At 56.6% G+C, this 27,886-nt stretch overlaps 3 protein-coding genes and 1 long non-coding RNA gene across 9 annotated transcripts in view; 2 read left to right on the top strand and 2 right to left on the bottom strand.

Annotated features, from left to right (window-relative positions):
• The first annotated feature begins 472 nt into the window (after positions 1-472).
• Positions 473-3,545, top strand: APRT (adenine phosphoribosyltransferase). Its single transcript, XM_026719774.2, has 5 exons — positions 473-570; positions 1,170-1,273; positions 1,706-1,839; positions 2,081-2,159; positions 2,790-3,545. Exons 1-5 carry the CDS (start codon positions 482-484, stop codon positions 2,930-2,932), a joined length of 549 nt encoding a protein of 182 aa, XP_026575559.1. The 5' UTR covers positions 473-481; the 3' UTR covers positions 2,933-3,545.
• Positions 3,546-3,736: 191 nt separating this feature from the next.
• On the bottom strand, positions 3,737-8,594 carry CDT1 (chromatin licensing and DNA replication factor 1). 2 transcript variants are annotated; one of them, XM_087940303.1, is made up of 10 exons: positions 8,078-8,594; positions 7,550-7,699; positions 7,027-7,241; positions 6,679-6,873; positions 6,226-6,371; positions 5,897-5,982; positions 5,606-5,794; positions 5,378-5,515; positions 4,922-5,123; positions 3,737-4,294 (listed from the first exon to the last, which is right to left on the bottom strand). In XM_087940303.1, exons 1-10 carry the CDS (start codon positions 8,486-8,488, stop codon positions 4,131-4,133), a joined length of 1,896 nt encoding a protein of 631 aa, XP_087796429.1. In that variant the 5' UTR covers positions 8,489-8,594; the 3' UTR covers positions 3,737-4,130. The 2 variants fall into 2 exon arrangements, with proteins under 2 accessions (XP_087796429.1, XP_026575537.1); XM_026719752.2 differs by having other exon boundaries at positions 8,171-8,593.
• Positions 8,595-8,602: 8 nt separating this feature from the next.
• Positions 8,603-27,886, top strand: part of PIEZO1 (piezo type mechanosensitive ion channel component 1 (Er blood group)) — a 58,781-nt gene continuing 39,497 nt past the window's right edge. For 2 of the 5 annotated variants that reach the window (XM_087940287.1, XM_087940286.1), the window contains exons 1-2: positions 8,603-9,266; positions 25,838-25,933. Coding sequence is in view for 3 of the 5 variants with exons in the window: in XM_026719748.2 (XP_026575533.2) it covers positions 9,995-10,058; positions 25,838-25,933 (160 nt within the window). In the remaining 2 variants the exon portion in view is untranslated. Of the gene's footprint in view, positions 9,267-9,639; positions 10,059-25,837; positions 25,934-27,886 lie in introns of those variants that run through there. The other 3 variants (XM_087940285.1, XM_087940283.1, XM_026719748.2) reach the window with 2 other exon arrangements.
• On the bottom strand, positions 20,466-22,582 carry LOC148124864 (uncharacterized). Its single transcript, XR_015744901.1, has 2 exons — positions 22,408-22,582; positions 20,466-20,863 (listed from the first exon to the last, which is right to left on the bottom strand). It is a non-coding gene; the product is annotated as an uncharacterized LOC148124864 (long non-coding RNA).

Genomic DNA, 27,886 nt, shown 5'->3' with positions numbered 1-27,886 from the left:
AGCCTTTCGCTTCTCGTCCAAGAACGGAGTGAGAAGCAAAACCTTTCCAAAGGGGGAAAAAGGCCTTTTGGAAAAGCGCCTGCAGGGCAGATGTCCAGCGCTCCTTGCTCTCCCTGCTACAACAGAGGCCTCCGAGCTCGGCCACTTGTGGACTTCAACTCCCAGAATTCTCCAGCCAGCAGAGCTGAGATTCCCGGGCAGGGAGGGATTTACCTTCGGCGAGGCGGTTCTCTGTCCCACCTGGGAGGGGAAGGGAGGGAGGGAGGGCCGCAGCCCCGCTTGGCACAGACCCTGGGGGGCGGGGGCTTCCCGGAAGGGCCGACCCTGTCCCTGCGAGGGGGCGGCTGCAGATCCTCCGCTCGGCCCGGGAAGCCCGCCCTCCCCTCTCCCCCGGCCTCTCCCGGCCTCCCCCGCTCCAGCGCGGTGGTTCCTCCCTGCGCATGCCAGTTGCTCCTGCGGAGAAGGAGGAACCCTTTTCGCCATGAGCTCCGAGGACGAGCAGAAGCGGCGCTTGATCCGCCAGCGGATTCGGGATTTCCCGGACTTTCCGTCGCCCGGGGTCCTTTTCCGGTAAGGGGGCGGGGGCCTCCCCTTCGCTGCCCTCCGGCGCGGCGTTGGGGCAGAGCCGGCGAAGCCGCCCGAGCGCCTGAAATGCCCCTGGCCCGGGCCGGCTCCACCGCAGGGGAATCGGGCCCGCGGAGCGCACCTGGTTGCAAGGCGCCCTGGGCGGGATCCGAAAGTGGGGCTCCCCCGCCGCCTCCCCGGAAGGGGAAACCCCCTCCGCTGCCGCTCACCCCCTCTTCGCCGTCCCGCCTCCCGAGCTCTTTGGGAGCCGCCGCGGCGCGTGTTGGAGGGGACGATGGGTCTCTCGGTCGCCGTAGCCCGAGCCTCTTGGCGGCCCCTTCCAGAGCGACGGGGCTCCCCGTGTCCGGGAAGGGCAAACTCGGGGGTGAAAGGAACTCCTGGAAGACTCGGGCCCAGGTTGCATCCCCACCTCGGAAAGCCAAGCAGAGGCAAGGCGCCCCCTATGAAAGCAGGCCCTCCCCTCCCCCTGCCACCCCCCCCACCCCCCTGGAAGGGTAGAAAAGTGCCCCAAGGGGATTCCCTGAGGAAGGGGCCCCTTCCAGCCTTGGGGCGCCCCTCCCCATCCTTTCCTTCTCCCTCCCCAGGGACATCAGCCCCATGTTGAAGGACCCCGTGGCATTCAAAGCAGCGATCGACCTGCTGGAGTCCTACATCACAGCCTCCCACAAGAACATCGACTACATCGCAGGTGAGTCACAGAGAGGTTGCAGCCTCAGGTGGGGAGCTTTGGGGTGGGCCACAATGGATAAAGGCCGAGGAGGCCCCTTGTCCCCTCTGGGAAGAGCCCAGCACCTGGCGTCCTGCCTTCCCTCTTCCAGCAATTGGGCGACAGCTACCTCTCAGAGCCATAGTAGCTCAGTGCCTTCTTAGCTTTGGTTGCTGGTGGCATAATGCGCTGTTCTGTCATCTTTGGAGAAGCTCACCAACCCTATAACTTTCTTGTCTGCTCCAAAGAAAGTTGGAACTTCTGGTTTCTCCTAATTGTGCAAAGTTTTTTTATGGAAAGCCGGTGGTGTGCTTGACTGCCTCCACTCCGGCCCAGGTGTGGTTCCTCACCTGCTGCTTGTAAAGACCCGCTTCTTGCCCTCTGGGCTGACCCTCCTTTGCTCTGTTATGCCAGGCCTCGATTCCCGTGGCTTCCTCTTTGGGCCAGTTTTGGCCCAGAGGTTGGGGGTTGGATTCCTGCTCATCCGCAAGAAAGGGAAGCTCCCGGGAGCCACTGAATCCATGTCCTATGCGCTGGAATACGGCAAGGTGAGTTTGTGCAGCTCCGACAAAGCTGTACCGAAGTTGTGGGTGCTCCGACACTGGTGGCTTTAAAGAAGAGATTGGATAACCACATGACTGAACCGGTATTTAGGTGGTCTGCTTATGAAGGGGGTTGGACTAGAGGACCTCCAAGGTCCCTTCCAACTGTTCGTGGCTTTTGGCTGGCCTGCCAAGGGCAACCTGCAGGATTAAGGTAAAAGGCCGTTTGTTCTCCTCCTCCCTGCAGGCGGAACTGGAAGTCCAGAAGGACGCGGTGGAGCCAGGACAGAAAGTCATCATAGTTGATGATCTGCTGGCAACGGGAGGTAAATGATTGCTAGCTTCTTGCAACACCCAGGACATTGTTTCGAGATTCTTTGCAACTTCTGCTGTCGCAGGACACGCTGTGCCATGTGCTGGGCAGGGACAGGGGGGCCTGGGGGGAAATTCAGGGATTTCCCCAGAGTGCACAAGTGAACTCAACTGTAAAGGAAGAAGAGGTGGGGACGGTGAATTCAGGCTGTGGTTTAGCGTGGAATTTACCACCTCTTTTTTAAAAGTTCCATTTTTATAGCCCCACCCCAAAAGCGGGTCTTGGCGAGGCGTGTTCAGCCATATTGTTTCTGCTGCTTAAGAACGGCAAAGGATCAAACGGGAGGCTAACACTTCCAGCCTTCTCTCCTCATATGGCCATCGTCTGCCTCTTGCAAGCCCACAAAGGAGGGCAGGATCCATTCCTCCGAGTCCCACCCCCACAACTGGTAGGGAGAGGAGGATGGCACCTAACCCAGAGGCCACATCGCCACCGTGATTGGCGTCCCAGGTGGTAGCCTGGCAGAGGTGGGGAACTGGGGGCGGAGAGATGTCGCGCTCTTGAAGGAAAGGCGGGACCTGAATGGATCATCACATTTGCCCCGTTGTCCTCTCGGCCCCCTAACAGCTCCTCTCCCTCCTAGGTACCATGAGAGCCGCCTGCGAGCTGATGACAAAGCTGCAGGCCGACATCTTGGACTGCCTGGTGCTGATCGAGCTGAGCTTCCTCAAAGGTGTAGAAGCCCTGAAGCCCTTCCCCCTCTACTCGCTCTTGCAATTCCACTGAGGCCTGGAGTTAGTCCTCCCTGCAACTCCCCTCCTCCACCGTCCAATTTCCAAATCCTAAACTTCCCAAGGGGGGGTCGGGGTGCAACTTCTTTGCATGCTGGCCAAACCTTGAGCAATCCGGAAAGTGCTGAGTGTGGTTCCTTACATGGTGAAACGGCGCACCGAGTACTTCCAAGTACGATTTGGAACCTACACCAAGGGCAGGCAGAGGTCTTTGGCAATATAGCCCCGCTGGTTGTAGCTGGAGCGCGTGTGGATGTGTTCCAGAGAAGGATGGGCCCGCGGCCTGCAGAAAGCCAGTTGGCTGAGTGGGCCTTAAGCAACCCAGCCACAAAACCATGTTGACTTCACTCTTAATGCCCCAGATTTGAGTTCAGTCGAGCGAATGTTCCTGGCATTCCCACTTCGATTAGGCCAGCTGTAGTAGAGACTCTGTGTGTCCGCCTGCATAGTTTGGATTACTTACTAGGGAAGGAGGTGCTTTTTCCTAGCTGCCCTGCAAGGGGAGGGTTGTATTTTGTGGCTCCTCCTCACTCTACCCTAGACGTCAGCTGGAAGGAATGAACACTTCTGTAAAACTATTCGCTATTAAAGACGCACTGCTCTTCTTATACCTGGCCCCGGTGGGGTTTCTTGAAGCCCTCTGCCTCACAGGCCTGCTGTTCAGGGGGTCGGGCATGCCGAGGGCCTCGGCAGAACCGCTCAAGGGGCACCGGCCATTTAGGAGCGTTTTGCAAGCAGCCTTGAGCTTCTGTTTGCACTTAGGGAGGGGAGGGGGGGGGCAGAGATGTGCTTGGCCAGCTTCAAGTAAGTGGAGTTTAATGCCAAGTTTCGTATGCAAATCACATTTCAAGACAGAACAAGCCTTTCTTTAAAAGAAAAAGAAAAAACCCAGAGTATTCCTCCTTGCTCTCAACTCATGGACAGGATGTGGGACTCCAACCTCCCCCCCACCCTTCCTGGGAAAAGCAGCCACACCTTTTCCCAACTGCCCAAGAGACAAAAAATGTTTTGTGCCTTTAAAAAAGCGGTTGAATTGCGTAATAATGCCCACCCTCCGTCATGGCGCTGCCCAAAAGCTTGTGGGTTTTCCATTGGACAGGAAGCCCACTCCCCTCTTTCTATGTAGAAGACGCAGCAGGCGTCTGCTCCCCCGGAAGTCCATTTTCTGGGCGTCTCCCACCCCCCACTTCAAATCAGAGCCTCTCCTCTTCCCGCTTTCTCGCAGTTAGCCTCTCGGTTACGATATTGAGGTCCATGGCCTTGTCCAGCTTCAGGTAATTCTCTTGGCGAATGGGCAGGATGCGCACCCAGTCCGGCAGGAGCTCTGCGAAGAGGTGGAGGTGTTTTTCCATCTCTCCTGCAGGGGGGAAAGGGGGACATAAGGAGCCGGCCCTGTTTGAGGGCCAGGGGTCTTCCCAAACACAGGGAAGCCGTTGCTGGAGGGTGAGGGGCTCCAGGCCCCCTTCCCAGGGGAAGGACCGGAATCTCCGTTCAGCAGGACAAGCAGTTCTTCCGCAGATCAAATTTCTGGCCTGTGGTTTCCAGGTGAATCTTTTGAAACCGACCGGAAATCATGCTGCGCTAACTAAATCTAATGGCAGTGCTAGATTTAGATGGACCGATCGGCTCAAACCTTAAATGGTTTAGGACAGGGATGTCCAGTGCTGGCAAATTCTAAGACTGGTGAGTGACTGGCAGACGATGAAAACCTGTGGATTTGAGGACTTAGATGGCTGCCTGCCTGGGGAATTCTGGGAGTTGAAACCCGCAGCTCTTTAAGACCTTGGGGAGGACTTGTTGCTTGGCAGGAGAACCCTCAATCCAGGATCTTCTCAGCTGGTTTTCCTGTTGGGGTTGCCAAATCATCTGGGCTGCCAAAGGCGGTTGGGCTTTGCGGTTGCTGAGTAACTGGGCCTAGTTGCCAAAGGACAGTGGGCAGCCCCTTCCCTTCCCTTCCCCAGAGCCGCCCGCCCACCCGCCTCACCCGTGGGCATGAGCGCCTGGTAGCTGTCTGTCATCCGCTGGCATGCCAGCTCCATGGAGAGGGCCTGCTTCTTTTCGGCCACAAAGACGTTGCGCAGGATACGCGCCATCTCCGGCAGGCGGCCCAGCATCGCCAGGCGCTGCTCCTGCTGAGGGTTCCGTGTCATCAGCGCCTGCAGCTTCTGAGCCTCCTTGGCCCTGACCTGGGGAGAGAGGTGGTGGGTAAGGGGCGGTCTTTGGCACCGTGGCTGGAATTCCAACCGTGGGCATCTGGCGCCAGGCTAGCCTGCTGTACAGCAGGTTTCCCCAACTCTGGCAAGACGTCTGGACTTCAACTCCCAGAATCCCCCGGCTTAGCGGAAGGTATTATTGCAGGCTGGTTGTCAGAGGTGCACCCAGGGAAGAGGGCAGTGCCCCGATTGGGCAGCAGCCACCGTTTGAGGGGGGGTAAACTCACCCTTTCCACCAAGGACTGCGAGACGCCTCTCAGGCTGTTGGGGGTTCCGGGCAGAGCTGGGCGAGGAGGCTGCGGGGTGGGGGGGCTGCTGCTGCTGCCTGCCGTCCGTAGGACCAGGTTGGTCAAGGCCTTTTCCATCTGTTTGGGGATAGGCGAAAAGGCAGGCGCTCTGGCTAAAAACCCTCTGCACAGGCTTGTGGTGTGCAGAGCAACCCGCCCAGGCTGTACCTTGGGCGTCAGCATGCCTTGGGCCTTGGCCAGCACCTCCTGCGCGGTGGTGACCCTGTCCACGTGGGGAGGCTGGGGCAGCTCGGCGGGCACGATCTCGGGCACTTCGTCTACCGGGAAGCGAGGGTGCCAGCGGGTTAGCTCATCCTCTGCTATCGCCATCGGAGGGTCCAGAGAAGCCAGGAACGCCTAGGGGAGGCCAAGCACACGTCTCACGAAATGGGAAATGCCACCTTCCTGCCCTGCCGGTGGGGGAGGGTGCCAAGCTGCCCGCCCCCCAGAAGTGCTTGCCTTGTGGTGCTCCTTGACCCTGGCCGTCAAGTTCTTGCAGAAGATGCTCCGACGCTCCATCAGCCGGGATGCGGTCAGTTTCTCCCCTGGGGGAGAGAGGAGGAATCGGTGCCCCCTCCCATCTCAGCCCCCCACCGCAACACCCCCCACGCTTTAGGGAAGCGAAGTGGCATCCAGATGGGCATCACCAGGTCCTCGTTTCTTGACGGGAAACCGCAAAAAGAGCTTTCTTGCTGGAGGAAAGAGGCCAGACGCCCCTGCAGACAAACACCAAGGCTGAGCTCACACAAAGCGCTTGTGAAAGCAGGTGGCCGCCTGCCCAGACCCACCTGTTCCCACCTCTGGCTCGATCGTCAGCTGGTAGGCGCCCTGCTTTCCCGGTCCACCAAAGGTAGGGATGTTTCTCTCTTGGCGCAGGATGTAAGAACCTGGGTACACCGTCTTTATCTGCCCCAAGTGCCGTTCTTCAAAGCGCCTACAGGGCAGGAAGCGGGTTAGTGGGCAACATTCGCTTTCCAGAAAATGACGACCAGGCCCAGAGCGAGCCCTGCGTGGATGAGAAGCCGCGTCCTCAAAGCTCCAGTCTTGGGTCTAAACGGGTGTCCAACCTTCACCACTTGAAGACTGGTGGACTTCAACCCCCATAATTCCTGAGCTAACATGACTGGAGGAGGAATTCTGGGGATTGAAGTCCACCAGTCTTCAAGGTGCCAAGGTTGGAGGCCCTGGGTCTAAAGGGGTGCCCAGAGGTCTCCAATCCAGCACCTGAAAAATAAACTCACTTGCGTGTCATCTCCTGCACGCCCTGCTTGACCTTGGCAAAGGTGACTGCTTCCAAGCGGTTGAACATCATGGCCACGATGGTGTCGGTGCTGCGGAACATCTCGGCCAGCACCTTGTATTTGTACGGCAGGAGCAGACCGGGGGGCACATCTTGGGCGAGGGTGTGGAAGCGCTGATAGGCCGGCGCCTTCTCACTAAGCCAGGAGGGGGAGAGAGGCTTCAAACGGTGGGCTTCTCGGTCCAGCCGGCTGAACCAGACCGGCTCTCAGGGGAGCCAGTCGTGCCAGCGACCAGCCCCGCCCCGCCCCCCCACCTCTGCTTCAGGATGGGCAGAGCCCTCTCCCCACCTGGTCTCTGCTGTGGGTGCCGGGTCCTTCCTCCCCTCTTGTGGGGAGAGCTTCCTCTGGCGGATCCGGGATTCCAGCAGCCGGGCCCGTTCCAGTCGGCCCTTTAGGTCGCCACCAGATTCCAGGTTGGCACTTCCGCCCTTGATCTTCTGCACCAGGCTGTGGATCTTGCCCAGACGGCCCTTCAGCTCCAGGAGCTGCTTTTGGGGTGCATCCTGCGCAGAGGGGGGAGATCTCAGCAAGGCTGGCCGCCCCCTCCTCCCGTTTTGCTGGGCTGGGATTCAAGAATGAAGCAGTGCCCCCCGCCCCTTTGCAAAACCCCCGCCTCAGGGAAAAGGCAAGGGTCGAAGGTGCATTAGGGGGGGGGGAGAGCAAGGGAGGCTGGCCAGGGCACAAAGACAGGGAGATTGGCACTGATGATTTTTAGGCCAGGTCGAGTCTGCAATGCAGGGGTGTCCGATTTTGGCAACTTTTAAGCCCCCTGAACTCCCAGGATTCCCCGGCCAGCCCTGCCCTCCCTCACCTTCTCCTCTGGACCAGCCACAGTCCCCGAGGTCCCCCCCAACTTCAAGCCAGGTGAGAGAATCTCGTTCACCAGCTCCTTGGCTTCCTTATCCAGGGAGGGGGGCCTGGCGGGCGCCAGAGCTGCTGTGGATGAGGGGCAGGCAGAGACCTGAAACAGAAGCAGAGCAGAGCCTCAGTCAACCCTTGGAGGTCTCTCTTTCACATACACACACGCACGCACGCACGCACGCACAAGGCCCTGGCACTCAAGGGAACCTGGCTCATGCCCGGGGTCCCTTTGTAGAGGGGATTTCTTTAATTAATAAATACAAATTAGCGAGCAAGAACAGGCAGCCTGGAAAACTTGGGCAGCCTGGCATTATCCGGAGTTCCCTTCACACGACCGGGCATCGGAAAACGGAGCAGCATCAGAGCAACACGTGGAGGAGACCAAGCGGCCCCCCAGCCCAGCCCAGCCGGACCGGGTCGCGGGGAGGAGGCTCCGTCCAACCCAGACCGGGGCTCGGACGCCCACAGCGGCTCTGACCTGGCAGCGAGCCGGCAGGCCGTCAATCCGGATCGAGGCCGCCTGGGAGAAGAGGAGCCACGCGGGGGCGGGGGGGGGGACACACACACTCACCGCCGCCTCCTCCTCCGGGGGCATCAGCAGCCTCTTCCTGGCGCCCCCTTTGGGCGGGCGGCGATGCGGGGCGACGGGGCTCCGCTCCGCTTCCAGCTCGGGCTCCGAGCGGCGCCTCTTCCTGCTGGGCGGCCCGGCCGGCGGGGGTGCGGAGGCGAGCGGAGTCCCGGGCGGACCCAGCCGCGGCTTCTGCTCAGCGGGGCCGGCCCAGTCGCCGTCCGGCTCCCCCGCCGCCCCTTTCCGCCGCTTGGCGCCCCGCTGCCGCTCCCGGCCGGCCTTGCTCTGCAGGAAGAAGCGGGTCAGGCGGAGCTGCGCCATCTCGCCCGCCGATGCTGCTGCTGCTGCGGATACAAAGTGGCCACTTTCGCGGGCCGGCTAAGCCCCGCCCCCGCTTTTCCCGCGCTGCGCTCTTAAAGGGGCCGCGCCGCCGCCGGGACCTCCCGACGGGCCGGCCTCGCTTCTCGGGGAGGCCGCGGGGGGCAGTCACGATCCCCGGCCGGCCTTAGGCCGCAGTCCGCTGCCAGGGGGGCGTTCGGGCGACGGTTGCAGCCCCTGCCGAGGGAGCCCCCCTCGCACCCGGGCTCGGGCAATGTGCGAACTCGCCTCCGCACCGTTTCCTGCCCCTCGTTTGTCCCGTTCACGAAAGAGGCCGGGTTCAGACGGTCCTATCCCCAGGCAGCGTCCCCGGGTCAGAGCCCTGGGGCGGACCCTCAGCCAGGACCCGGGCAGGGGCCGCCTGGAAGCCTCTCCGCCGGCTGCGCTTCGGCCCGGCCCGTCCAGGACCTGGCCCTGCCCCGTGGCTGCCTCAGGCCCGCTTCCCCCCCGAAGGGCCTCCTGCTGCCCTCTTGCTTTGGGGCTCCGTTCGGAAGTGGGACCCGCGTCTCTCTCACTCCGAAGGCCTCGCAACGCGCGTCAGGAAACTCCGCTCCGGGGCTGGTTTCCTCGGCGCCCCCGCTAGCTTCTACACCGGAGCTGGCGGGGCTTTCTGCTACTTTGCCCGACGCCCCCCGGCAGGGTCCCGGCTGAGGCGGGGCAGCGCTTGTGGGGGCCTCCGGAGCTCCTGCGGCTGGGAGCGAGAAGCCGGCCCGGACTCCAGGTGAGGCCAGACATCGGACACCTGGGCGGGGGGGGCGGGGGCGTCGGTTCGCCTGCGGGCCTTCGGAGGGCAGGGGGCGAAGGCAGCCGCTCCATCTACCGCGGAGCTCTGGGAGGGAGCGGGGGCAACGTCGCGGGGGGAGGGGGGCAGAAGCAGCCTCCGAGCCTCCAGGGTGGGAGCCGGATCGCCGCCCGAGTCCAGGCTGAGCAGCCCCCGCCAGGCGAGTCGGGCCTTTGGAGGTCTCTCCGCCTGGTCCGACGTGTCGGGCCGGAGAGGCCGTCGCAGCGGGCACTAGGTGGAGCTGCCGCCCGGCCAATAGCGCCAGGGGAGGGGAGGGAGGGGGGGGCGGCCCCGGCGGGTGGGCGGAGGCGGAGGCGGCACAGCAGCAGCTCTAACCGGGAGGGTCCGAGCTGGCACGTGCGCGGCCGGAGAGAGCCGGGACATCGGCGGCCGAGCGGGGCTGCGCTGCGCGGAAGGCCGGCCGAGGTTGGGTCCGGCTGCGGGGCAGAGCCGAGACCGCCCCCGCTCCTCCCCGGGGACGGGCTGAGCTCCCGCGGGCCGAGGGCGAGAGAGGGCGGCTGGGCTCGGGTGGGGCGCGAAACCGACGGAGCCGCCGCCGCCGCCGCCGCCGCACTGCGCCCAGCCAGGCGCCGCTTCGGGACTCGGAGCCCGGGGCCGGGACGATGCCGACGGCCGCCCGCCGACCCTGCGACTGAAGCCCCGCCGCGATGGAGCTGCGGGTCCTGTGCGGCGTCCTTTACTGGCTGCTGCTGCCGCTCTCGCTGCTGGCCGGTAAGCGGGGCCTGGGCGGGCCGGGCGGGGGCATCGCCCGCCTCTTTGGGCGCTTGGGCACCCGGTCGCGCCCGTCGCACTCCGGCCGCGAGGCTGCTTCCTGCCTGAAGGCGTCGGAGGGCGGAAGGCTGCTGCGGACGCTCTGTCTCGGGGACGGATGGACTAAATGACCTTTAAGACACCCCCCCCCCAGCCCGCAGAAGCGCGTTGGCTGTCACGTAAGCGCTGGAGGCGGATGGTGGTCCGTGAACAGCCCCAGGCCAGCCGAGAGAAAGGCTACGACTTCCCCAGGAGCGGGCGACCCGAGGCGGGGTCTGGCCGGGCTGGGCTAGAAGCCGCCATGGCAGCAGCTCCCCCCCTCTTCCCGCACCCCAAGTTCTCCTTGGCCCTCCTGGCGGGGCGGGCGGGCGGCTGCGCTTCTCCTGGGCCCGGTTTGCATTGCGTGCCCGCAGAGGCGGCGGCCGAGAAGGGAAGTTGTCGTCCTGAGAGGCTTCCAGCTTCGGCTGCTGGAGCCCCTCCAGCCTGGTAAACAAACCCGGGAGGAATGTTGCAGGCGCCCAGGTCGGAATCACCTGGTGGGAGCCGGTTAATGATCAAAAACAGTCTGGCTTCCAGTTGTTGTGGTTGCCCTGAAGCCGACACCAGCCAGCCAGTCTGCTGGAAGTGCCCAAAAAAGTCAGAACAAAGGGTTTTGCCAGTCAGCCCAGCAGCGCCCTGGGTGAAAGTAATTGGCTGGGTAGGTAGGTGTGTTGTGTGAAGGTAGCAATTACATGTGTTCACATAATGGGGACACATCTTCAAAGCTGTGTAGATCCTATACTAGAGTGATTTGTTTAAGGAATTGAATTAGTGGGGACGCAAATGGACTTTGCAGGTCACTACAAACTCAGGGCCCTGCCATTTAGGGGTGCAGATTGCAAAAGGCAAAGTCCTCTTCTGGGCACCTTCAGGGATGAAACAGGACCGCTGGAATCACAAGCCACCTCCCAATGCCTGCTGCATTATGTGAAAGGTGAAGGGTCAGCACACAGATTGTGAATTCTGATGACCAGAGGCTGGATGGAAGGAAAATGTGTGAGCAGTGACTCTTCTGCCCTGACAGGGAAGAGGGGAGCCGGCAGAGGGAGGGGTGATAGAAATGTGTGAGATTTTGCAGGGACCAAGAGCTCTCCCCTCAAAGCACAGTGGAAGAAGAACGGGGAATTCCCCCCGATACACCCCCATTCTCTGGGCTTGAGGGAAACAGGCAGAGGGGCCTCCCAGCCTCCTGCTTTGGCTCCTCACCGTAGAGACCAGATGTGGGAAAGACTTGGATGAGGCTGTGTCAGAAGGTGCTACGGCATGTGGCCTTGCAGAGACCGGCAGACATCAAAGTGTGAGGTAGCCTTGCCTTCCCAGGCCAAAATCTGCAGAAAAGCAGAGGGGGAGGTCATCAGCCAAGAACCTGGCGGCCTCTGCACTTAATGCTCAGGATTGGCTTGCTCCGTCTCTGGCACTGTCAGCAAACCCAGGGAATTTCTAGAAGCCGGAACTATGATTGTTTTAGGGTAGAGCCCCCTTTCAGCCAGAAGCGAATTCCCTGGGGATGCGGAGGCCGCTGGAGAAGGCAAACTCTTCCCTGTTTAGTCATCGCCGGGGTAGCCTGCGCAACCAGTTTTTCACGGGCTCTTCTGGTCTTCTTCACGGTGGCCGCCCTGGAGTCAGTGGGGAGACGGGGGCCCAGATGGTATCATGGAGACGGCTCATGAGTTTAGGTTGTTTGTGTGAGGATCCCTTTTCCTCACGTCTGTCTTAAAACAGGCACATGCAGGTACACATGCTCAGGTATGTGAACTTGAGGATCCTCAAAGCTTCTTTGGCTGCAATCTGTTGTGAAACGAGGTGATGCAAGTTTCTTAGTCTGCCTCTTACTCCATTTGAGGATTATTCTGATTGGGGGTTAAAAATCTGCCCCCTTAGAAGGCTTGGCTTTACCACGGCCCTTTCCCTCCCCTCCTGGCGTCTGCCTAATTTTCCTGGCTTCTCCTCCCATCCCAAGGGATTCCGCCTTTTCTCTCTTTTTCTCCCCATTCCCAGCACAGAGAGAGAGAGAGAGAGAGAGAGAGAGAGATCAGGCGTCCTGTGTTTGAAAATCCCTGTGCAGCCAATCTCTTTTACACAAATATTTAGCCAAGGCCTACATCCCTGCCCATCCTTGGACTGTTATGAAGGCCCAGCAACCAGTTTATACAGCAGCAGCAGGAGGAGGGTGGGGCCTGCGCCCATCCAGGTTGTTCAAGGACGAGAACCAGGAGCATCTTTGGGGTTCTCTGGGGGTGAATGGATTGCGTCTCTTCAGCGTCCAACCACAAGTCTTAACGTTGCCACGTTTGGAGACCTCTGACTTTATTGTCACTTTGAATGTACTCTTATCGGCATACATTGAAATGAAATTGCGTTGCACACAGCTCTCCAAGGGTCACCACCTCCCATAGAGACTACATACTTCCTTCTCCTTCTTCCCCGCCATCAACCCCGACTTCTTTGCAGATTAGGGTGCTTTGCTTCTCACCAAGAAACCCGTTTTCGGCTATAAGCACTTTTTAAAGTGCTCTTCAACTTGAAACCTGCTTGGTTCCCGTAAATTGGGTCCTTCTGCAGACATTTTGGAAGAGAAAGTTATCTTTCACCCAACCAGAGAAAATAGTAGTTTGCACATGGGAATTTTAACTGTTTTTGAAAGTGTGCGACTGCACTGCACTGTGCCTTTAAGGCAGGAATGATAACTTTTGAGCAAAATGACACCCCCTCCCCCCCTCCAGTGAAGCCAGATACTACAACATCAGAGGTTCAAATAGCCCAGGTTTGTCTGCTCAGAGTGGGAAGGATGGGCTCTGTAGTAGAAGCTTGCAAAAAAAAAAAAAACCACTACCAGGAAGGGCTCCCAGTTAGGCATTGTGGTGACGGGTGGTACTGCATGCAAGCAGAGCAGTCTATATTCAAAATACAGTCCTTTTCTTACGGCCGGATGAGATAAAAGCATATTCTGCTGGTAATCAAAGGCTTAAACTCGTCGCAAAGCTCATCCTTCCAACCCTTTTGAGGGGAGCCCCTTGGCAGCAGCCCTGGTATCCCAGAAGGATCAAGCCCACAAAGCAACAGCTGTTTCAGGAAGGGACAGAGCTGGCTGGGGAATTCTGGGAATTGAAGTCCACACCCCTTCAAGTTACGAGGTTGAGGAATACTGTTGCAGGAAAGAGGGGCAGCTCTTTTGTGCCTTCGTTAGGCTGTGTGTGAGTGTGTTGGGGAGAGGAAGTCAGCGCTCAGGAGTGGCTTCCTTTTTGAGCCCAGAGAAGTGGAGAGAGGGTCAAGCTGCCAAGACAGATTGAATGGTGAATGCGTGTGTGTGTGTGTGTTTGGGGAGGGGAGGGGCGAGTGATGCAGAGGCATGTCAGCAGACATGCAACCAGCATATGGATGCCCTCGATGCTAGTCAGTGGTTGAGATGGGCCCGATTCCTCCCCTTAGCGTGGCCACCACTTCTGCTTGGAGTTCGGAAAAAGTCCTGCTGAAGTTTCACTTTTGGTCAGAGTCCCGTGGCCTGGTGGAGAAATGAAACTTGCAATATTTGGGGAGCCTCAGGCCAGCAGGGGGGCTTTCCTTGCAGTTTGCCTTGGCAACCCAAGGCTAATCCCTTGAGTGGCAAAAGAAGGTTCCTGTGGGTCTCTCCCTCCCTCCCTCTCTCCCTCCCTCCCTCTTCCCTGCCCCACCGGGCGCTCACCAAGCCTGCAGGATGTGAAAAGTTTCATACCTGCAAATGTTGCTCTGTCCAGAAGGAGCATTTTTAGGCCACCATTCCTGACAAGGACAGGCGGTAAGAACAGCAGACCTGTTTACCTCCATTACATAATCCGGTGGCTTTTCTGCAGCCTGGATGCATTCAACTCTTTTCAACTCTCTATAGTTCCAAGGTTTGGCCTCAGCTGCCTTGAAGGCCCTTTGGCCTGCAAGAGTGGTGCAAATTTGATATGTCGGAGAGATTTTCCAATGTTGCCGTGTTTACAGTGCTTAGTTTTGGGCGCCTGGATGCACAGCATCCCACAGCCACTTTCGGGCTTTCGTCTTAGTTTAGGTCAGGATCCTGTTGCTGTTCCGGGTTCGGCAGGTTTCTCCGGAGTCTTCGCATGGAAGAGATGCTCCAAGGCATCTCCGGCCAGGTTGTGGGGCTGCAGTGAAGTGGGGGGGGGGCTGGACATTTTTTTCGGTCAATGCTTTCCCAGAACCTCATGATGACTTTGTATGAACATTTCCGTAAAATTCACGATGGGCTACAGTGCCTCAAAAAGATAAAAGACGGTGTTATTCAACTTTGGCCGCTTGAAGGTATGTGGATTTCAACTCCTGAAATTCTGGATGGCTAGGGAATTCTGGGAGTTGAAGTCCACACATCATCAAGTGGCCAAGCCTGAGGGGGGTAAGAGTTGGAGGAGAAACAGGAAACGTCCTGCTCTGCAGACTCCCTCCCCCCCCAAGTGATTTGCTGCTGTCTGTTCTGGCCTGGATCCCCTTTTGGGTCTTCCTCTCATCCCTTTGAACCCAGAGCTGCACTGGGGGAGGGGGGGGCAGGAGGGGGGGGCTTCTTCTCGTCTCCTTCTCGTAGGGAGAAATAAAAGGGCACCGCTGGGATTCCAGCTGGCTTGGAAGGCTTCTCCTTGGCTCCGCTTTCCGACCAGGAACTCCCTTGTGTCTCCCAGAGGTTTTATCTGCCCGTAAAATGGAAGCAGCTCACCTCCAAGGGACCCTTAGTGCTCTTGGACTTTTGCTACAGTGCTCAAGCTTTGATCCCCTGCAGTGTGTCTTTTGTGTGTGTGTGTAACATTGGTAATAACAGTGGAGAAATACGGGACAGCGAGAGCACTTGTTGTGAAAAGTTTTTTCCCCGTTTGTTGCTGCTCCATCTGGCACCCTTCATCTCTTTTCCAGGATGTTTGGCTAGTTTGCCCTGCCCACGAGAGAGGTTTGTGCCTGGAACAGTTATGCTGAAGGAAAGAAAGAGTAATGCGCAGAGCAGGGCCACTTCCCGCCACTCTCTTTCTTGCGCCGCTGACGGAATCGTTTTGAGAGTCTCTCTCTCTCCCGTGGCAGGAAGAAGGGAGACAGCTGGAGCTGGTTTCTCTCTCTTCCCACACTGAACCAGGAAGCTGTGCTTCTCTTAACTGTTTGGGTAACCTGCACATGATTAATCATAAATGCTGCACGCAATTACACAGGCACTGACGGACGGTTGACTTAAGTTGCCACATGTGGGGTTTTTCTAATTGGTCTGGCTTTTTAGCCACTAGCTGATCGATGGTCTTGCGGCATAAAGATCCGAGGGTTTGTTTGTTTGTTCATCTCGGAGGAGAAAAATAATATTCTCTGGAGTATAAGGACTAGATTGGGGAAAGAGCGATGGGTGTTGTAGTGCAGGCTGGAGGAATGCTAAAAGAGGGAGGCCATGGGGAAACTCCCATTGGGCTCCTGATTAGGTGTGGACGGGGTCACACTGTTAAAGGTGAACATGTGCAATTGGGCAAGTAAAGAGCCGTGGTGGTACAGTGAGGGGATTGCAGCATTGCAGGCTAATTCGGTTCGCTGTCATCAGTTCGAATCTCACCAGGCTCAAGGTTGACACAGCCTTCCATCCTTCCGAGGACAGTAAAACGGGGACCCAGATTGTTGGGGGCAAAATGCTGACTGTAAACCCCTTAGAGAGGGCTGGAAAGCACCGTCAAGCGGCATACGAGTCTAAAGGCTATTGCTAAAACAGCAGTTTTTCTTTTCCTCTTTTGCTGGAGCACAGCAGAAGGTGGTTTAGGTCAGGGGTCGCCAACCTTTTGGGCCTCAGGGACCACCAAACTCATAATTTTAAATCCCAGGGACCACTAACCGGTTATGTGGGCATGGCCTAATTTATGGGTGTGGCTTGGTGGTCATGTGACTGGCTGGGCATGGCTTGTATGTAAATATAAATATTTATGTAAATATTGAATGTTTTATATAAAAAAGCAACTTTTATCCAAAATCAGGCAAAGCAGGCAGATTGACTTGCTCACAGAATCATTGAGTGATCTATCTATCTGCCATCGGCTAGCTCAGTCTCTCAAATTTGCTTGCGGTGAGTCTGCACTGAATTTGCTTGCAAGCAAACCTTCAGTCCTAAGGGAGGTTCGGCTCTGCTTAGCTAGAAAGCAAGAAATCCAACCATTTCCTGCTTCCTAGCTAATCTAAATCTCCCGGCACAGCAGAACAGATGATGGTCGGAAAAAGGAAAAATAGCAACTTGGCAGACAAGTTTGCCGGGTTAGGTGGGCGGGAAGGGTTCCCGTGGGCCCTGTGGGCTGAGCAGCCTTGTGTTTCTGCACAGCCTGGATTAATTGCTTTGGGGTGTGTCTTGGCTGGGGAGGGTCGTGGATCCCGCAGCAGGCAAAGAGGAGCCAGAGTGCTTCATTGGGGAAGGCAACCCCTTACTCTTTGGGGTGCTTCCTCCAACCTAGGAAGTGGTCCCCCCAAAATTCAAGAGATTAAAAATGGCCGGAGTCTTCCACGGCTTGGGTCTCTCTGATCTTTGGGGCCAGCCTGCTGGGGATTGTGGGAGCTGTAGTTTCATCCCATTGGAGCCCCCAGCATTGCTTATGAAAGCTGGGCCTCGGCTCCAGAAGGTGTGGAGGCCGAAGCCTGGATCCCACTAAATGTTGGCTCCTCCAACGGGCTGTCAAGGCCGGGAGATCAAAGAGGCGCTTCTTTGTTTCTCTCCTGGTGTCTGTTACTTTTGTGTCTTCTTCAGATTCCTCTCTCGGCTGAGGAGCGTCTGGATGGCAGTACACACACACACACACCCACCACACACACACCATGAAACCCTGCCTTCAGGGACACTGATTTCACTTCCAAGATGCTTCTTGTGAAGTCTGGTAGACCCAGGCTGGCCTGATCTGTGTGTGTGTGTGTGGGGGGGGGGGTGTTGGCATTTCTGCATCTGACTGGCAGGAGGGGAAGAGAGAAGCTGGGGAGGGGGGGGGCGCGGAGTTTCCCCTCTGTCAAGCACCTCCTGCAGCAGCCTGGGTGGGTTGGAAGGGGAGGGCAGGACCGGGGTGTCCAGAAGGGGAGGGTGCCCCGCCCGGTGACTCAAGCGAAGGCGGCAGCCACCACAAGGCATCCTGACTCAGTTCTCTGGAGAGTGTGTGCTTCTTTCGTTAGGGAAGGCTGAATCAGCCTGCCCTGCCTGGGGGGCCCCTGGCGCTTGGATAAATTGCAGGGCTGGCAGCCACCTCTCAGCCACATCTGGGGCCCCTAAAAGGCTACCCAACTGGGCAACGGCAGAGCTGGAGACTTCCTGGCCTTGGCTCCGGTTTGGGGGGGGGGGTGGGAGAGTCCCAGGGGCATTTCAGCAAGGCAGGGTTTTGGGGAGGGGGAGGCTGCCAGCCTTATGGCCAGAGGCTACAGGGTTACTTAGGAAGGGGCACTTCAGTGGGCAGAGATGGACAAATTAACGATGGAGTTAAAAGACAAGGAGGAAACAGAATATTGTAAGATTTGGGACATGTAGCATGAGTGGCTAGAGGAGAAAAATTAAAGTATATAAATGTAAGTCCCAGAGTTCCTCAGCCAGCAAAGCTTACTCTCTTGTAATCCCTTCCTCTGCACTCTCTCCTCTTTGGAGAGGATAAGAGAAAAAGAAACAGAAACGGCTGGCTGGCTGGGGAATTCTGGGAGTTGAAGTCCACGAGTCTGAAAGTGGCCAAGGTTGGAGACCCCTGCCGTAGAAGACAGGGTTTCTGGGAAGCTGTGAGTTCAGAAGATCTGCTCCACCACCCGGGAAAGAAAGAGAGATTTGCGAGTGGCCGCGTTCCTTCAGGGCCCGGGGATGTTTCTGCTCCTGGCCATTCCCAGGCCCCTGTCCTTACCGGAGGCCTGCATTTCAGAATTGAATTAGTTTCCATAAAAACAGGATGGGGTGGGCAGGATGGTCCCTCCGCTCGTTTGTATTTTTTCCCATTGAGCCGGAAGCCCAGACCGAGCTCTGCCTCTTGGCGTCCTTTCTCTTCCTTTTGTTTTTTCCCCAGAATACGGGCCGTTGGGTGTGGGGAGACTTCTGGCCCTGGGGGAGCCGAGAATTCGGGTCCGCCTTTGCGTAAGCACCAAACTGGAGTTTCTCTTTGGAGTTTCCAAAAGGAAATCGGCACCGGGGCTTAGATTTCTCTGGGGCTGAACTCTTCGGCTTCAAGGGGGAGAGGAATTCTTTCTCTTCCCCCAAAAAAACCCCAGGGCATGTTGCACCCACTTCTCCCCAAATCCCAAACCAGGGAAGGCTTCCCCTTAGGAACGAGACTGTACCTTCTCTCTCTAGGATCCCATGGCTGCATGAGTGAGTAGTCTACAGTCTCTGCTTCTAATCTGCACTCCCACCGTCAGAGATTCGGTGTGTGGAGCTGTTAAAGCAACCTTAAGACATGTGGACCTCAACTCCCAGAATTCCCCAGCCATCGTTCTTCACCCTAATAAGTTTCTCAGCTGGTACCCAGAAACAATTTTCAGTTGCCCCAGACAAGGAAATCCAGGTGATTTTGATGTCTGGGCTTGAGAGTGTGGAAATGGAGACGGTGACCAAGAGGGAATGCCTTGAAAAGTGGGGCTGAGGCCGGTTTGGTGGCTCCTTGTGCCTCCCTTTTCCTCTGACAAGACAAAGGCCTTGGAAACGTTGGAACCTCCCTCACTTGGAAGCACAAAATGCATTTAAACAAGCTAAAATGTATCTTTCCAAGGAAACTGAGAATCACGCTGACTTTGTAGTAGTTAATAATGTTTGCTGTTGCAAGTTTGCTTGTCATTTCATGTGAATTGTCCAGGAAATTTGGCAAGTGTTGCTCTCAGACGTAACCATAAGCAATCATCATTTCTCCCCCTCCTCCTCCTCCTCCTGGCAGGTGAGCCTCTGCCACCTCTGCCGCCCTGTTGCGCCCACTAGAATAAGGTGGCTTGGCCTGCAACCTCCGCCGCCCGACCCGAGGAAGCTGGCTCCCCTCCCTCACAGCCAAGTGTGCTCCTTCGTCCCCCTGGCACGAAGGGCCTTCTTCAGGCAGCCTCACTTCTCCCCCAACCTCTTGGATGACAGTTCCAAGCGAGGGCCAGGGCGTGCACATCAGAACGGCTGGGCCAGCCCAGTGATGTGGTTGGCAGGACTGCCAAGCCAACCCTCCGCCTTGGAAGGCTCCTTCTCTTGTTTGGAAAAAAAAAAAAGGAAAGGAAAGAAGGAAAAGGCGCATCTGTCTGAAACATGTTCTGAGAAAGCACTTGGGTGAGCTCAGCAGTGGCAAAAATTAGGTCAGCGAAAATAAAAGCAGGTCAGCAGTGGCTGGAGGGAAAGTCAGCTAAGAAAAACCAGCAGGGAACCATCCTGGGTTTCTCTGTGGTTGGGGGCGGCCTTTGCCAGCTCCAAATCTTACTTTCAACCCTCAAACAACTCTAGACATCCCAACAGTTCTTTCAAGGTCTCTGAAGCACGCTTGGATTATACATTTTGGGCACTTTCTTCTGAAGATAAACCTCTTCCTGGGGGTGTCTGAGTAATCATCTTCTCCTTTGTCATTGAATTAAATGACAAACGAGTTAATGTTGGAGGCCCCGTTTCTCAGCTTTGGCCACTCAAGAGGGACTTCAAGACTTCCCAGCCAGCCTGGAATTCTGGGAGTTGAAGTTCACTCATCTCCGAGTTGCGGAAGTTGAGAAACAGGAATCTAAGGACTTCTTTTCTGGTTTTCTGGCATCACCTGGAGGCGAAAGTTCCCTGGGAAGGAGGGTCCCAATGGAAGCTGTAGCCATAAGCCAGGGGTCCCCAAACTTGGCCCTCAACTCCCAGAATTCTCCGGCCGGCTGGAGGGATATTTTTTCCTTCTGGCCTTGTCTTGCTAACGGGCTCCGTCCACCTCTCTGACATGGGACAAAGGGAAAGCCCCCTCCCCACACAACTTGCAACCGGCCGGGGTCGGGCAGGGCCCAGAGGCAGCTGAAGAATGCGGAGAAACCACCTTTTGAAGGAAGGGCGGAAGGAAGGGCGAACGGGGCTTGGCCTTTGCAGGTGTCCCCCCCCCCAAGGGGGAGATTATGGGGTGGGGGCATTGTGGCAGTGAGCCAACTGAGGTTTCCAGGAGGCTGGAGGGGGAGGGGCATTGCACTTCTGGAATTCGATTTGAGAATGGTCTGCAGAACTGGCTTGTTTGAAGTGCCCCCACCCCACAATCCTCTTTGCACCCTGGGCTGGCCTGGCCTGCAGGCCTTTGAGCTGCTGGACAAGGGCGGCTCGTGGGGCCGTGTAACTAGAGCCCCACCCTTTGGGGGCTATTCTCTTCCTTGGGGTCTGTCTGCGTGGGGAAAGAACAGGACGCAAGAGAATAGAATTCTTTATTGGCCAAGTGTGATACAAAGAATTCGTTTTGGTGCAAATGCTCAGTGTTCATAAAAAGAAAAAAAATACATTTGTCAAGAATCATAGGTATAACACTTCATAGTAATCAGAGGGTACAACTAAGCAATCAAATCATACTAGGAAACATAATAAGTGATCAAATCAAATTACACTAGTAAACAGTCAATAAAAAAATAAGGATACAAGCAACAAGTTAAATTCATGCAGTCATAAGTTGGAGGAGGTGGGTGGAAGGAAGGATGAGAAGATGAATAGTAATAGTAATGCAGACTTAGTAAATAGTTTGAACTTCAGCCGAATTCCCCGGTGTCCCGGCTTCTGCCTCTGCTGGGACATGCAGCGTTTCCAAATAGGGGCTAATCTGTTGTGAATGAAATTGGAGGCAATGAAAACTCCTCCTAAGTGATGACAATTGAGAAAAACAAATATTTTCTTTGAGCCTCAGCCAGGGTTGCAAAAGTAACTTGCTTGCTTATCTCCGGTGACTCAAACCCGCCCCCAGGTGACCAGGAGGGCAGGATTCCTTCTCTTCCTTTTTCTGATGTTGACTCCTTATTCCAATCAGCTGGACACGAGGAGGTTTGCTCACCCTTCTGCCTTACGTATCTTGCATCTCTGAGCTGGACCACGGGACATCTGAGGGGATTTGCCTGCAGGACCCCTCCCCAAATGACTACCGTCGCCATTAGTGCAGGTGGTCTTTCGGGAGGCAGGGGAGCCTGGGCGGTGTCTGCGTGGCCTTCTTGACTGTGAAAAGGTGGAGCTGCCCTGTCCAAGAACAATCCCAGCTGGGATTTTCTTTTCCCTGCTCCTCCTGCTCCTCCTTCTCCAGGCTGCATCCTGGTTCTACTTCCTCCTCCTCCTCCTCCAAGACGGGGCAGATTGTTTTCACTCCCAAAATTAAACTGCAATTTTTGCCTAAAAATAAAGCAGAAGCGTGGGTCTTGCGGTGGCAGCTGAGGTCCTGCCGCCAAGCTTGCGCAAGGCTGACCCGGAGGCCCTGCAGCACACTTCGCACTTCTCCTCGTTGCCCGTGATCGGGGTTGGGGCCCTGCCGAGCGTGCTGGAGTTCGCAGTGGGAGGTGCTGAGCGTTGCCCCCTTCCCTTCTCTGCACAACAGCAGGGGCAGGCACTGTTGCTGGAGGGAGAAGCAGGGGGTGGGTGTTGGGCGTGGTTGATTTCACCCTACACCTGCCACGGTGGCTCTTTCCAGACTCCGAACCCCGGAAAGAGACCCAAAGATTGGTAGGTAAACCTAGGAACTTCTGCCCAGATTGCTGAAGGACTTCGTCCAGAATATCTGAATTTCATTGTGTGGCTTCCTTTGAAACTTTTCTGAGGGTAACGTGGGCATTCGCTCTGGAGCAGATTCTGGCTGGTCAGCGGTCGGCCCTGCAATGCAGAGGGAGGAACCCCCATTCCCTGGCCTTTGGGGGAGGCTGGCAGTGCAAGGGGCCAAGCCCTCCCTAGGCCGGAAGGGCTATCGCTGGCCTGGCTTGGGAGCCGCTTTCCCTTTGCATAAGTGAAGGCGGTGAGAGCCTCCCCCACCCGTAGAATCTGCTCTGGGTCGCTCCTGTTTTGTTTTCCGCCTGGCTTCTCTCGGCCTGCGCATAATTACCTTCTTGGAAGGGGAACCCTGGCTGGGGAGATGTGATAAATGGTGCTGGCGTTCCTGCAGCCGCCTGCATGGCTGATTGGAAGATGCACTTCCTGGTGCCCAACGGACAGAGGACGAGGGGGGGAAGACCAGCCGGGAGGCGGCTTGGCCGTGGCGGGTGCAGAAATTAGAGCTGAGGCTGCTATTGCTGAGATGGATCCGGCCCACCAGGCAGCTAACATTGGGGGTGGGGGGGCGGAGTTGGAGCTTGCAGGGGTGAAGAAATGCAAGCCAGCTGCCAGTTCTACCTGTTGCCCTTCTCAGCCTGCTGCCCAGTCATTTCCTTGGCACATTTTCACCCGTGAAGCAGCATTTTGTTTGCTCTGCAGCCGGCAAAGGATTGATGACTTTTCCCAAATCCCCAAGCGCTTCTCAGCCACCTTCCCCAAGCAGCCTTCCTGTTTCTTCCCCCTAATCGAAAAGATCCTGCCCTTACCTTTGCAGAGAGCCTTGGCCAAACGAAGGCAGGCAGGCAGGCAGGCAGGCACCTGGATAGCTGAAAAAGTGCAACTCCTGAGAGAGCCGCGTCTTCCTTCCCGCACTCCGTCTGCCTGCCTAAAATGGCCTGGATTGTGTGGCACAGCTGCACGGGGTTTGCCCCGCAAGGTGGAGTAAAATGTGGTTGGCTAGTTTGGGGGGCCGTGTTGGTATGAACAGAGCAGCTGCTGATCCCAAAGGCCAGGACGATGCGCCTAACTTTTAATGGTGAGCCCCAGAAAACAGTGTTTCTCTCTTCACCTCCTCGACTACCGTTATATAGCTCACCTTTAAAGGGTGCATGCAATTAAACCGGTGCTTCTCAAACTTGGCCACGTTAAGATGTGTGGACTTCAACTCCCAGAATTCCCCAGCCAGCAAACATCGAATTAAACCAGGGTTATCGTACTGGGCTTTGCTTTGGAGGTGGAAAGAGGAAAAAAACCCAACCTGGGCCTTGTAGTGACCACCGATAAGTTAGATTACAACATCGAAAGCGAGTTTTCCTATCTGATGGTAAAAAGAATGAGAGCCCATATTTGGGAAACATGTTCTCATTATCAAAGGTGGGTTGGGGATATATTTTCGTTCACCAAATATTCAGGGAAAGGCTTGTTTGAAAGCAGAATGACTAAGAAAGGAGGCATGTCCAGCTGTTTGTTCCTCTCCCCGCCTTATCTCTTAATTTGGCTAAGTTCTGGAGGTTTTCGGGAGGCCGGGAGGCTGGCAGGATTGGTCTGGAAGCGGATTGTTTTCAGACTCCCTGATGGAAGTTTACAGAAGTTCTTTCTCACCCTTGAGACACAGACTTTTGAAGAGAAAAGCACCTCAGCACCTCCAACCTCCTTTCTCGGCTTGGCTTTAAGCATCAAACTGACCTCTTGGTTAGGCAAACCTGGCTAGTCTGCTTGGTTCCCCCACCCCCCCAAAAAAAAACACTCCCCCTTCTTGACAAGGGAGCAGAGCCCATGAACTTTTGTGCTTTGGTGCCTGGGCCTGGTGCAGTTTTCAGTGGGGGGTGGGGGGATTCTGCAGTGGTCTCCTCCACCAAAGCAGGAAAGTCGGCCTCGGTCAGCAGGGTCCCGGCCCAATTTCCCTCACAGCTTCTCCTTTCAAGGGGCTCCTGTAGGGGAAACTGGCCAGGCCAGATCCCACCACTTGCTGGTCATGGCAGGGAGCCCCTTGGGACTGAGAACTGGGGGAGGAGGGCTCTGTAAGGTTGGGTCTGGGGAGGGGGAGTTGGGCATTATAGGTGTCCTGCTAAAAGAGAAGCAGATCGCGGCGTCTTGACCAGCCGAAGGTGAGGCCAGTGGCCGAGCGGGACGTGCCTTTTCCCCACGGCCGGCAGGTTGGCTTCCTCTGCCCTGCTGTGCCAAGCGATCCTGCCTTTGGCTCTTCTCCGCTTTCACCTCTGCTGTGGATTTCTAAATTAAGGTTCCTGTTGAGGGCCAGAAATTCACAGCCGCGTAGCCACTGCAACATGAACCGCCGCGCATTAATATCCCTGGCTGAGCTGCGCTGCTGTTTTTGTTCCCCTCGCATTGATTCTCTTGCCACAGAGATTAAGGAGAGGACGTCATTCCTCCCCTCGATGGGTTATTATGGGCAGGAGGGCCTGTTACCAGAGGAAAACCGAACGAGGAGGGAAGAGGAGAGCAGAGCAGTTCAGGGAGATTTTTCTGGAGTTGCAAAAGCCCTGCCACGTTTTGCAAACGCCTGGAACTGCTACCTCGGGAGCCGAGGACAAGCTGCTTCGATGCCTTATTTGTGGGCCTCCAGATCAGACCTAACACCCCACATCTGCTGCTGCTGGGGATTATGGAAACCGGAGTCCAAATGATCTGGAGGGCACTAGGTTCCATCAGACCTGCTCCCGTTGCTTCCAGTCCAGGATCCGCTCTTTTAACCTTTAAAGCAAGGTTGTCCAACCGTGGCAGCTTTCAAGACCTGTGGACTTCAAACTTCCACCTACTGGCTGGATAATTCTGGGAGATGAAGTCCAAGGGTCTTAAAAGTGGCCGTGGTTGGGCACCCCAGCCTCAGGGCAAGGCACCCTCTCCAGTCTCCTCCAGATTCTCTGGATAGCTGAGCTGCAGCTGTTTTGTGCAACTCAGGGAAATGACGGCTTGTTTGGCTGGCTAGGCACCCCTTCCCCCCACCCCCGCTGCAAGGTTTCTGCCTGCGGGGAGCGATGGAAAAACATCAGCAGGAGAACCTGGAACACCCCAAGGAAGCGATGGCTCTGCTGCAAGTTCCCTCCGCTTCTTTGTTCCTTGGGGTTCGAGCCAGGGCTTCACTCAGCTGCTGCGCTTCTTTCGTTCGCCAGATGTGGGGTGAGGGGCTGGCCGCTGGTACATGGAGAAGACATCACGGGAAGGGTGACGCAAAGCTCCAGCTTTCAAAGAGCGGACCACAAGAAACACGCAAAGCAGCGTTGTCCAAACTTGGCCATTTTCAGATGGAATTTAGCTCCCAGATTTCCCCTGGCAGCCTGTGGTAGCTGTGGAATAGTCACTTTCTTGAGCGTGGGGTCCCCTCCTCATTTTCTCCAACCTTTAGACTCTCCCCCCCTCCCCGCAATAATCTCTGGCTGCCACCAAAGTGGAAGGATGAAGGCAACTTCTCTCTTGCTGCACTCGCCTCGACTTACGACTGTAATTGAGCCCGGGATTTGGGTCATAAGTCACAGCAATCATTAAGCAGGTCAACGTGGGACCCTGTCCGATTTTATGAGCGTTTTGTTTGCGGTGGTCATTAAGTGAACCCAGCAGTTGTTAAGTGAACTCATTTTCCCCAAATAGATGGTTTTTTGTAGGCACCAGAAACCAGCAAAAAACGCTAAGTATCACAACGTTGCAACCATGGGATGCTCCGAATAGTTACAAATGTGAGCCGGTTGCCAAACATCCCAAATGTGATTGTGTGATCGCAGGGGGTGGCTGTTAGAACTTGTGAGAAGTCCGTCATAATTCAAACAGTCACTAAGTGAGTAGCTCGCCAGGATAAGTAGCTGGGCCTCACCGCTTGCCTCGAGGACCTTTCCTCTTTAAGCCAGGATTCCAGTTTGCCCCCCAAGACCACCTGGTCCTGTCCGTTTATTTCCAAGACCCCCTTAAGGGAGGGAAGCCCAGATCCCTGAGAAATCCTGAGCGATCCCTGTGATCTGTGCGCTGACTGCATGTCCCTCTCTCGCCTCCACAGCCTGCCTCTTCCGATTCAATGGCCTCTCGCTGGTCTACCTCCTCTACCTCCTGCTCCTGCCGTGGTTCCTGGGCCCCACGGAGGACACCATCCAAGGTAAGGGAACCGCGGTCTCCCAGTTGCTCCCTTCAGGGCACAAACCAGGATGCCGCATCCCCCCTTTGGCCCTTCGGGACACACCAGCCTTCCTGCCCATCCCTGGAATAATTCTGCAAATGAAGCCCGTTTCCTTCCCTCTTTCCCCGCTCCTGGTGTTTGCATTCCGGCCCTGTGGTTCGGAAGAGGGCTGGCCCAATGCGCACGTTCTAGGTTAACGTTGTATTTATTTTGGGGGGAAACGGTGGGGATTCAGTGATTTCCTTTGCTGTGGATACGGTGAGCCCTCCTGGTTGTGCTTCTAGTCTGGCCTCTCTCGGCAGGCTAACAAGCCACCCAGCCAGGGAGGACTGTGCACCCCAGGAGGAGCTGCGCACATCTGTTTCCCTCCAGACATCCTGGAGAAAGCCCAGGCAAGAAGCCGCTGGACTCGCACTCTGCCCTTCCTCAGCCAGAGCAGAGAACAAGCCCTCCCTCCCTTCCTCCCTCATCTCCCCCTTGGAGTCGGTTTCCTTCCGCTTGCTCATCCCAGGGGTCTGCGGGCGACATCCCCTCGGCCGGGCACTGTGGCCACTCCCTGGCTGGGCTCTGGCAAAGGGCCACCCCCAGTTTCCAGAGGGAGTTGGAATGACCCCTTCCTGTTTGGAAAGCCGGCATTCTTTGAGCTCTGCCCGGCCCAGGCAGGCTTGTATTATGGGCTGGAGCCATTTGCTGGCCGTGGCCCTACGGGAGTGGCCACACCTGCTTGACCAACGCCAAGCAAGGAGAAGAACCCCTTTGCTTCATCGTCATTCTCGTTCTCTGCTCATCGCTAGGCGGCCATTTGCCTTTTACTTCAGGAGCCCAGAGGGGCTTCCCTCATTTCAGCCTCGCAAGGCAACCGTCGAGGGAGGGGTCTTCTCCACCGGGTTTTCTCTCTTCTGGACTGGCTCATTTTTAGCCCCCTGCAAAAGGGAAGAGGAAAGCCGGGGGGGGCAGGGGGGGGGGAATATTTGAAGCGCAAAGGCAGGCCTGGTTGGTGAAGGCCCCGAAAGTCTCAGGGGTGGTCCAGGCTGCAGAGAGAGCACCCCCACTCCACCCCCGTGCTGTCTTTATCTGGAGAACGGCCCTTCTCAACCCTTTCCCTCCCTCTTCACCCCAAGGGTCCCCTTTGCCAAAACAAGAACTTGAGGGTTTCTGAAGATCAACCATCGCTGCCCAAATGCTCCGGACATAAATAGAATTACAGACATTGCTTGGCACCCGTTCAGGCAGCGTTGCTTCATTATAGCAGAGCTGTTGTCGGTTTTTTTCCCTCAGGAGATAGAAACCCAGACTCTTCCTCCTGCCTCCTTTTCCCCACGGAACTTTCTGGTCCACTTGAGTCTTGGAGCGTTTTCCCCACCCGGCTTTTCAGAAGCCCCTTTCGGGAGAGCAGGCGAGGCACGCGTGCATTCCCATGAGCTGGCAGATCCTGCAGGCCGTTGTATCCCCGGGACGCCTTGCTTGCAAAAAGGCGAGTGGGGAGCCCTCCCAGGGTGCAGCCAGCTCTTGTCTTCCAGCTCTTGTTTAATCATCCGTCCTGCTGGAAGGGAAAACAGGCCTCTTGAGCAAATATTTGTCTTCCACGGGGCTGGCAGGCAAGACGGATGGGGATCTGCCGGAGGAGGGTTCGGACAAACAACCCCAGCAAGTATCCATTCAAGGGAAAGGTTGCCGCAAACTCTTCCGTAGATCGTTGGGGTTTTAGTTCAGCCGGGCTCTTGTTTCCCTTCCAGTTCATTCCAATCTCCCACAACGTCCAAAAGCCCCAGTTGTGTAACTTTACGGCCTTCCGGCCGGCCATGTGATATATTCAGAACGAGCGTCTCTGCACTTAAAAAGACATTTTAGGGCCCCTTAAAATCCGCCTGAGATAATCCGAGTTCTGGGACATGAAGCCTTTGGCCCTCCAGGAGATGAGCTCATGTTGTT

The sequence above is a fragment of the Pseudonaja textilis genome, chromosome 11, assembly GCF_049901715.1.
Source record: "Pseudonaja textilis isolate UNSWEBS1 chromosome 11, rPseTex1.2, whole genome shotgun sequence".
NCBI lineage: Eukaryota > Metazoa > Chordata > Lepidosauria > Squamata > Elapidae > Pseudonaja > Pseudonaja textilis.
Note: the sequence above shows the minus strand (reverse complement) of the source record. Positions and strands in the feature narration are given on the sequence as shown.

What these genes read in the sequence shown, in the direction of transcription:
- APRT (XM_026719774.2), top strand. Translation starts at nt 482, where the DNA reads ATGAGCTCCGAGGACGAGCAGAAGCGGCGCTTGATCCGCCAGCGGATT. An exon ending in ATGCGCTGGAATACGGCAAG is followed by an intron (nt 1,840 to 2,080) that starts GTGAGTTTGTGC and finishes TCCTCCCTGCAG; the next exon opens with GCGGAACTGGAAGTCCAGAA. An exon ending in TGATCTGCTGGCAACGGGAG is followed by an intron (nt 2,160 to 2,789) that starts GTAAATGATTGC and finishes TCTCCCTCCTAG; the next exon opens with GTACCATGAGAGCCGCCTGC.
- CDT1 (XM_087940303.1), bottom strand. Translation starts at nt 8,488, where the DNA reads ATGGCGCAGCTCCGCCTGACCCGCTTCTTCCTGCAGAGCAAGGCCGGC. An exon ending in GTGCAGGAGATGACACGCAA is followed by an intron (nt 6,372 to 6,678) that starts GTGAGTTTATTT and finishes CCTGCCCTGTAG; the next exon opens with GCGCTTTGAAGAACGGCACT. An exon ending in CCAGGCGCTCATGCCCACGG is followed by an intron (nt 4,295 to 4,921) that starts GTGAGGCGGGTG and finishes TCCCCCCTGCAG; the next exon opens with GAGAGATGGAAAAACACCTC.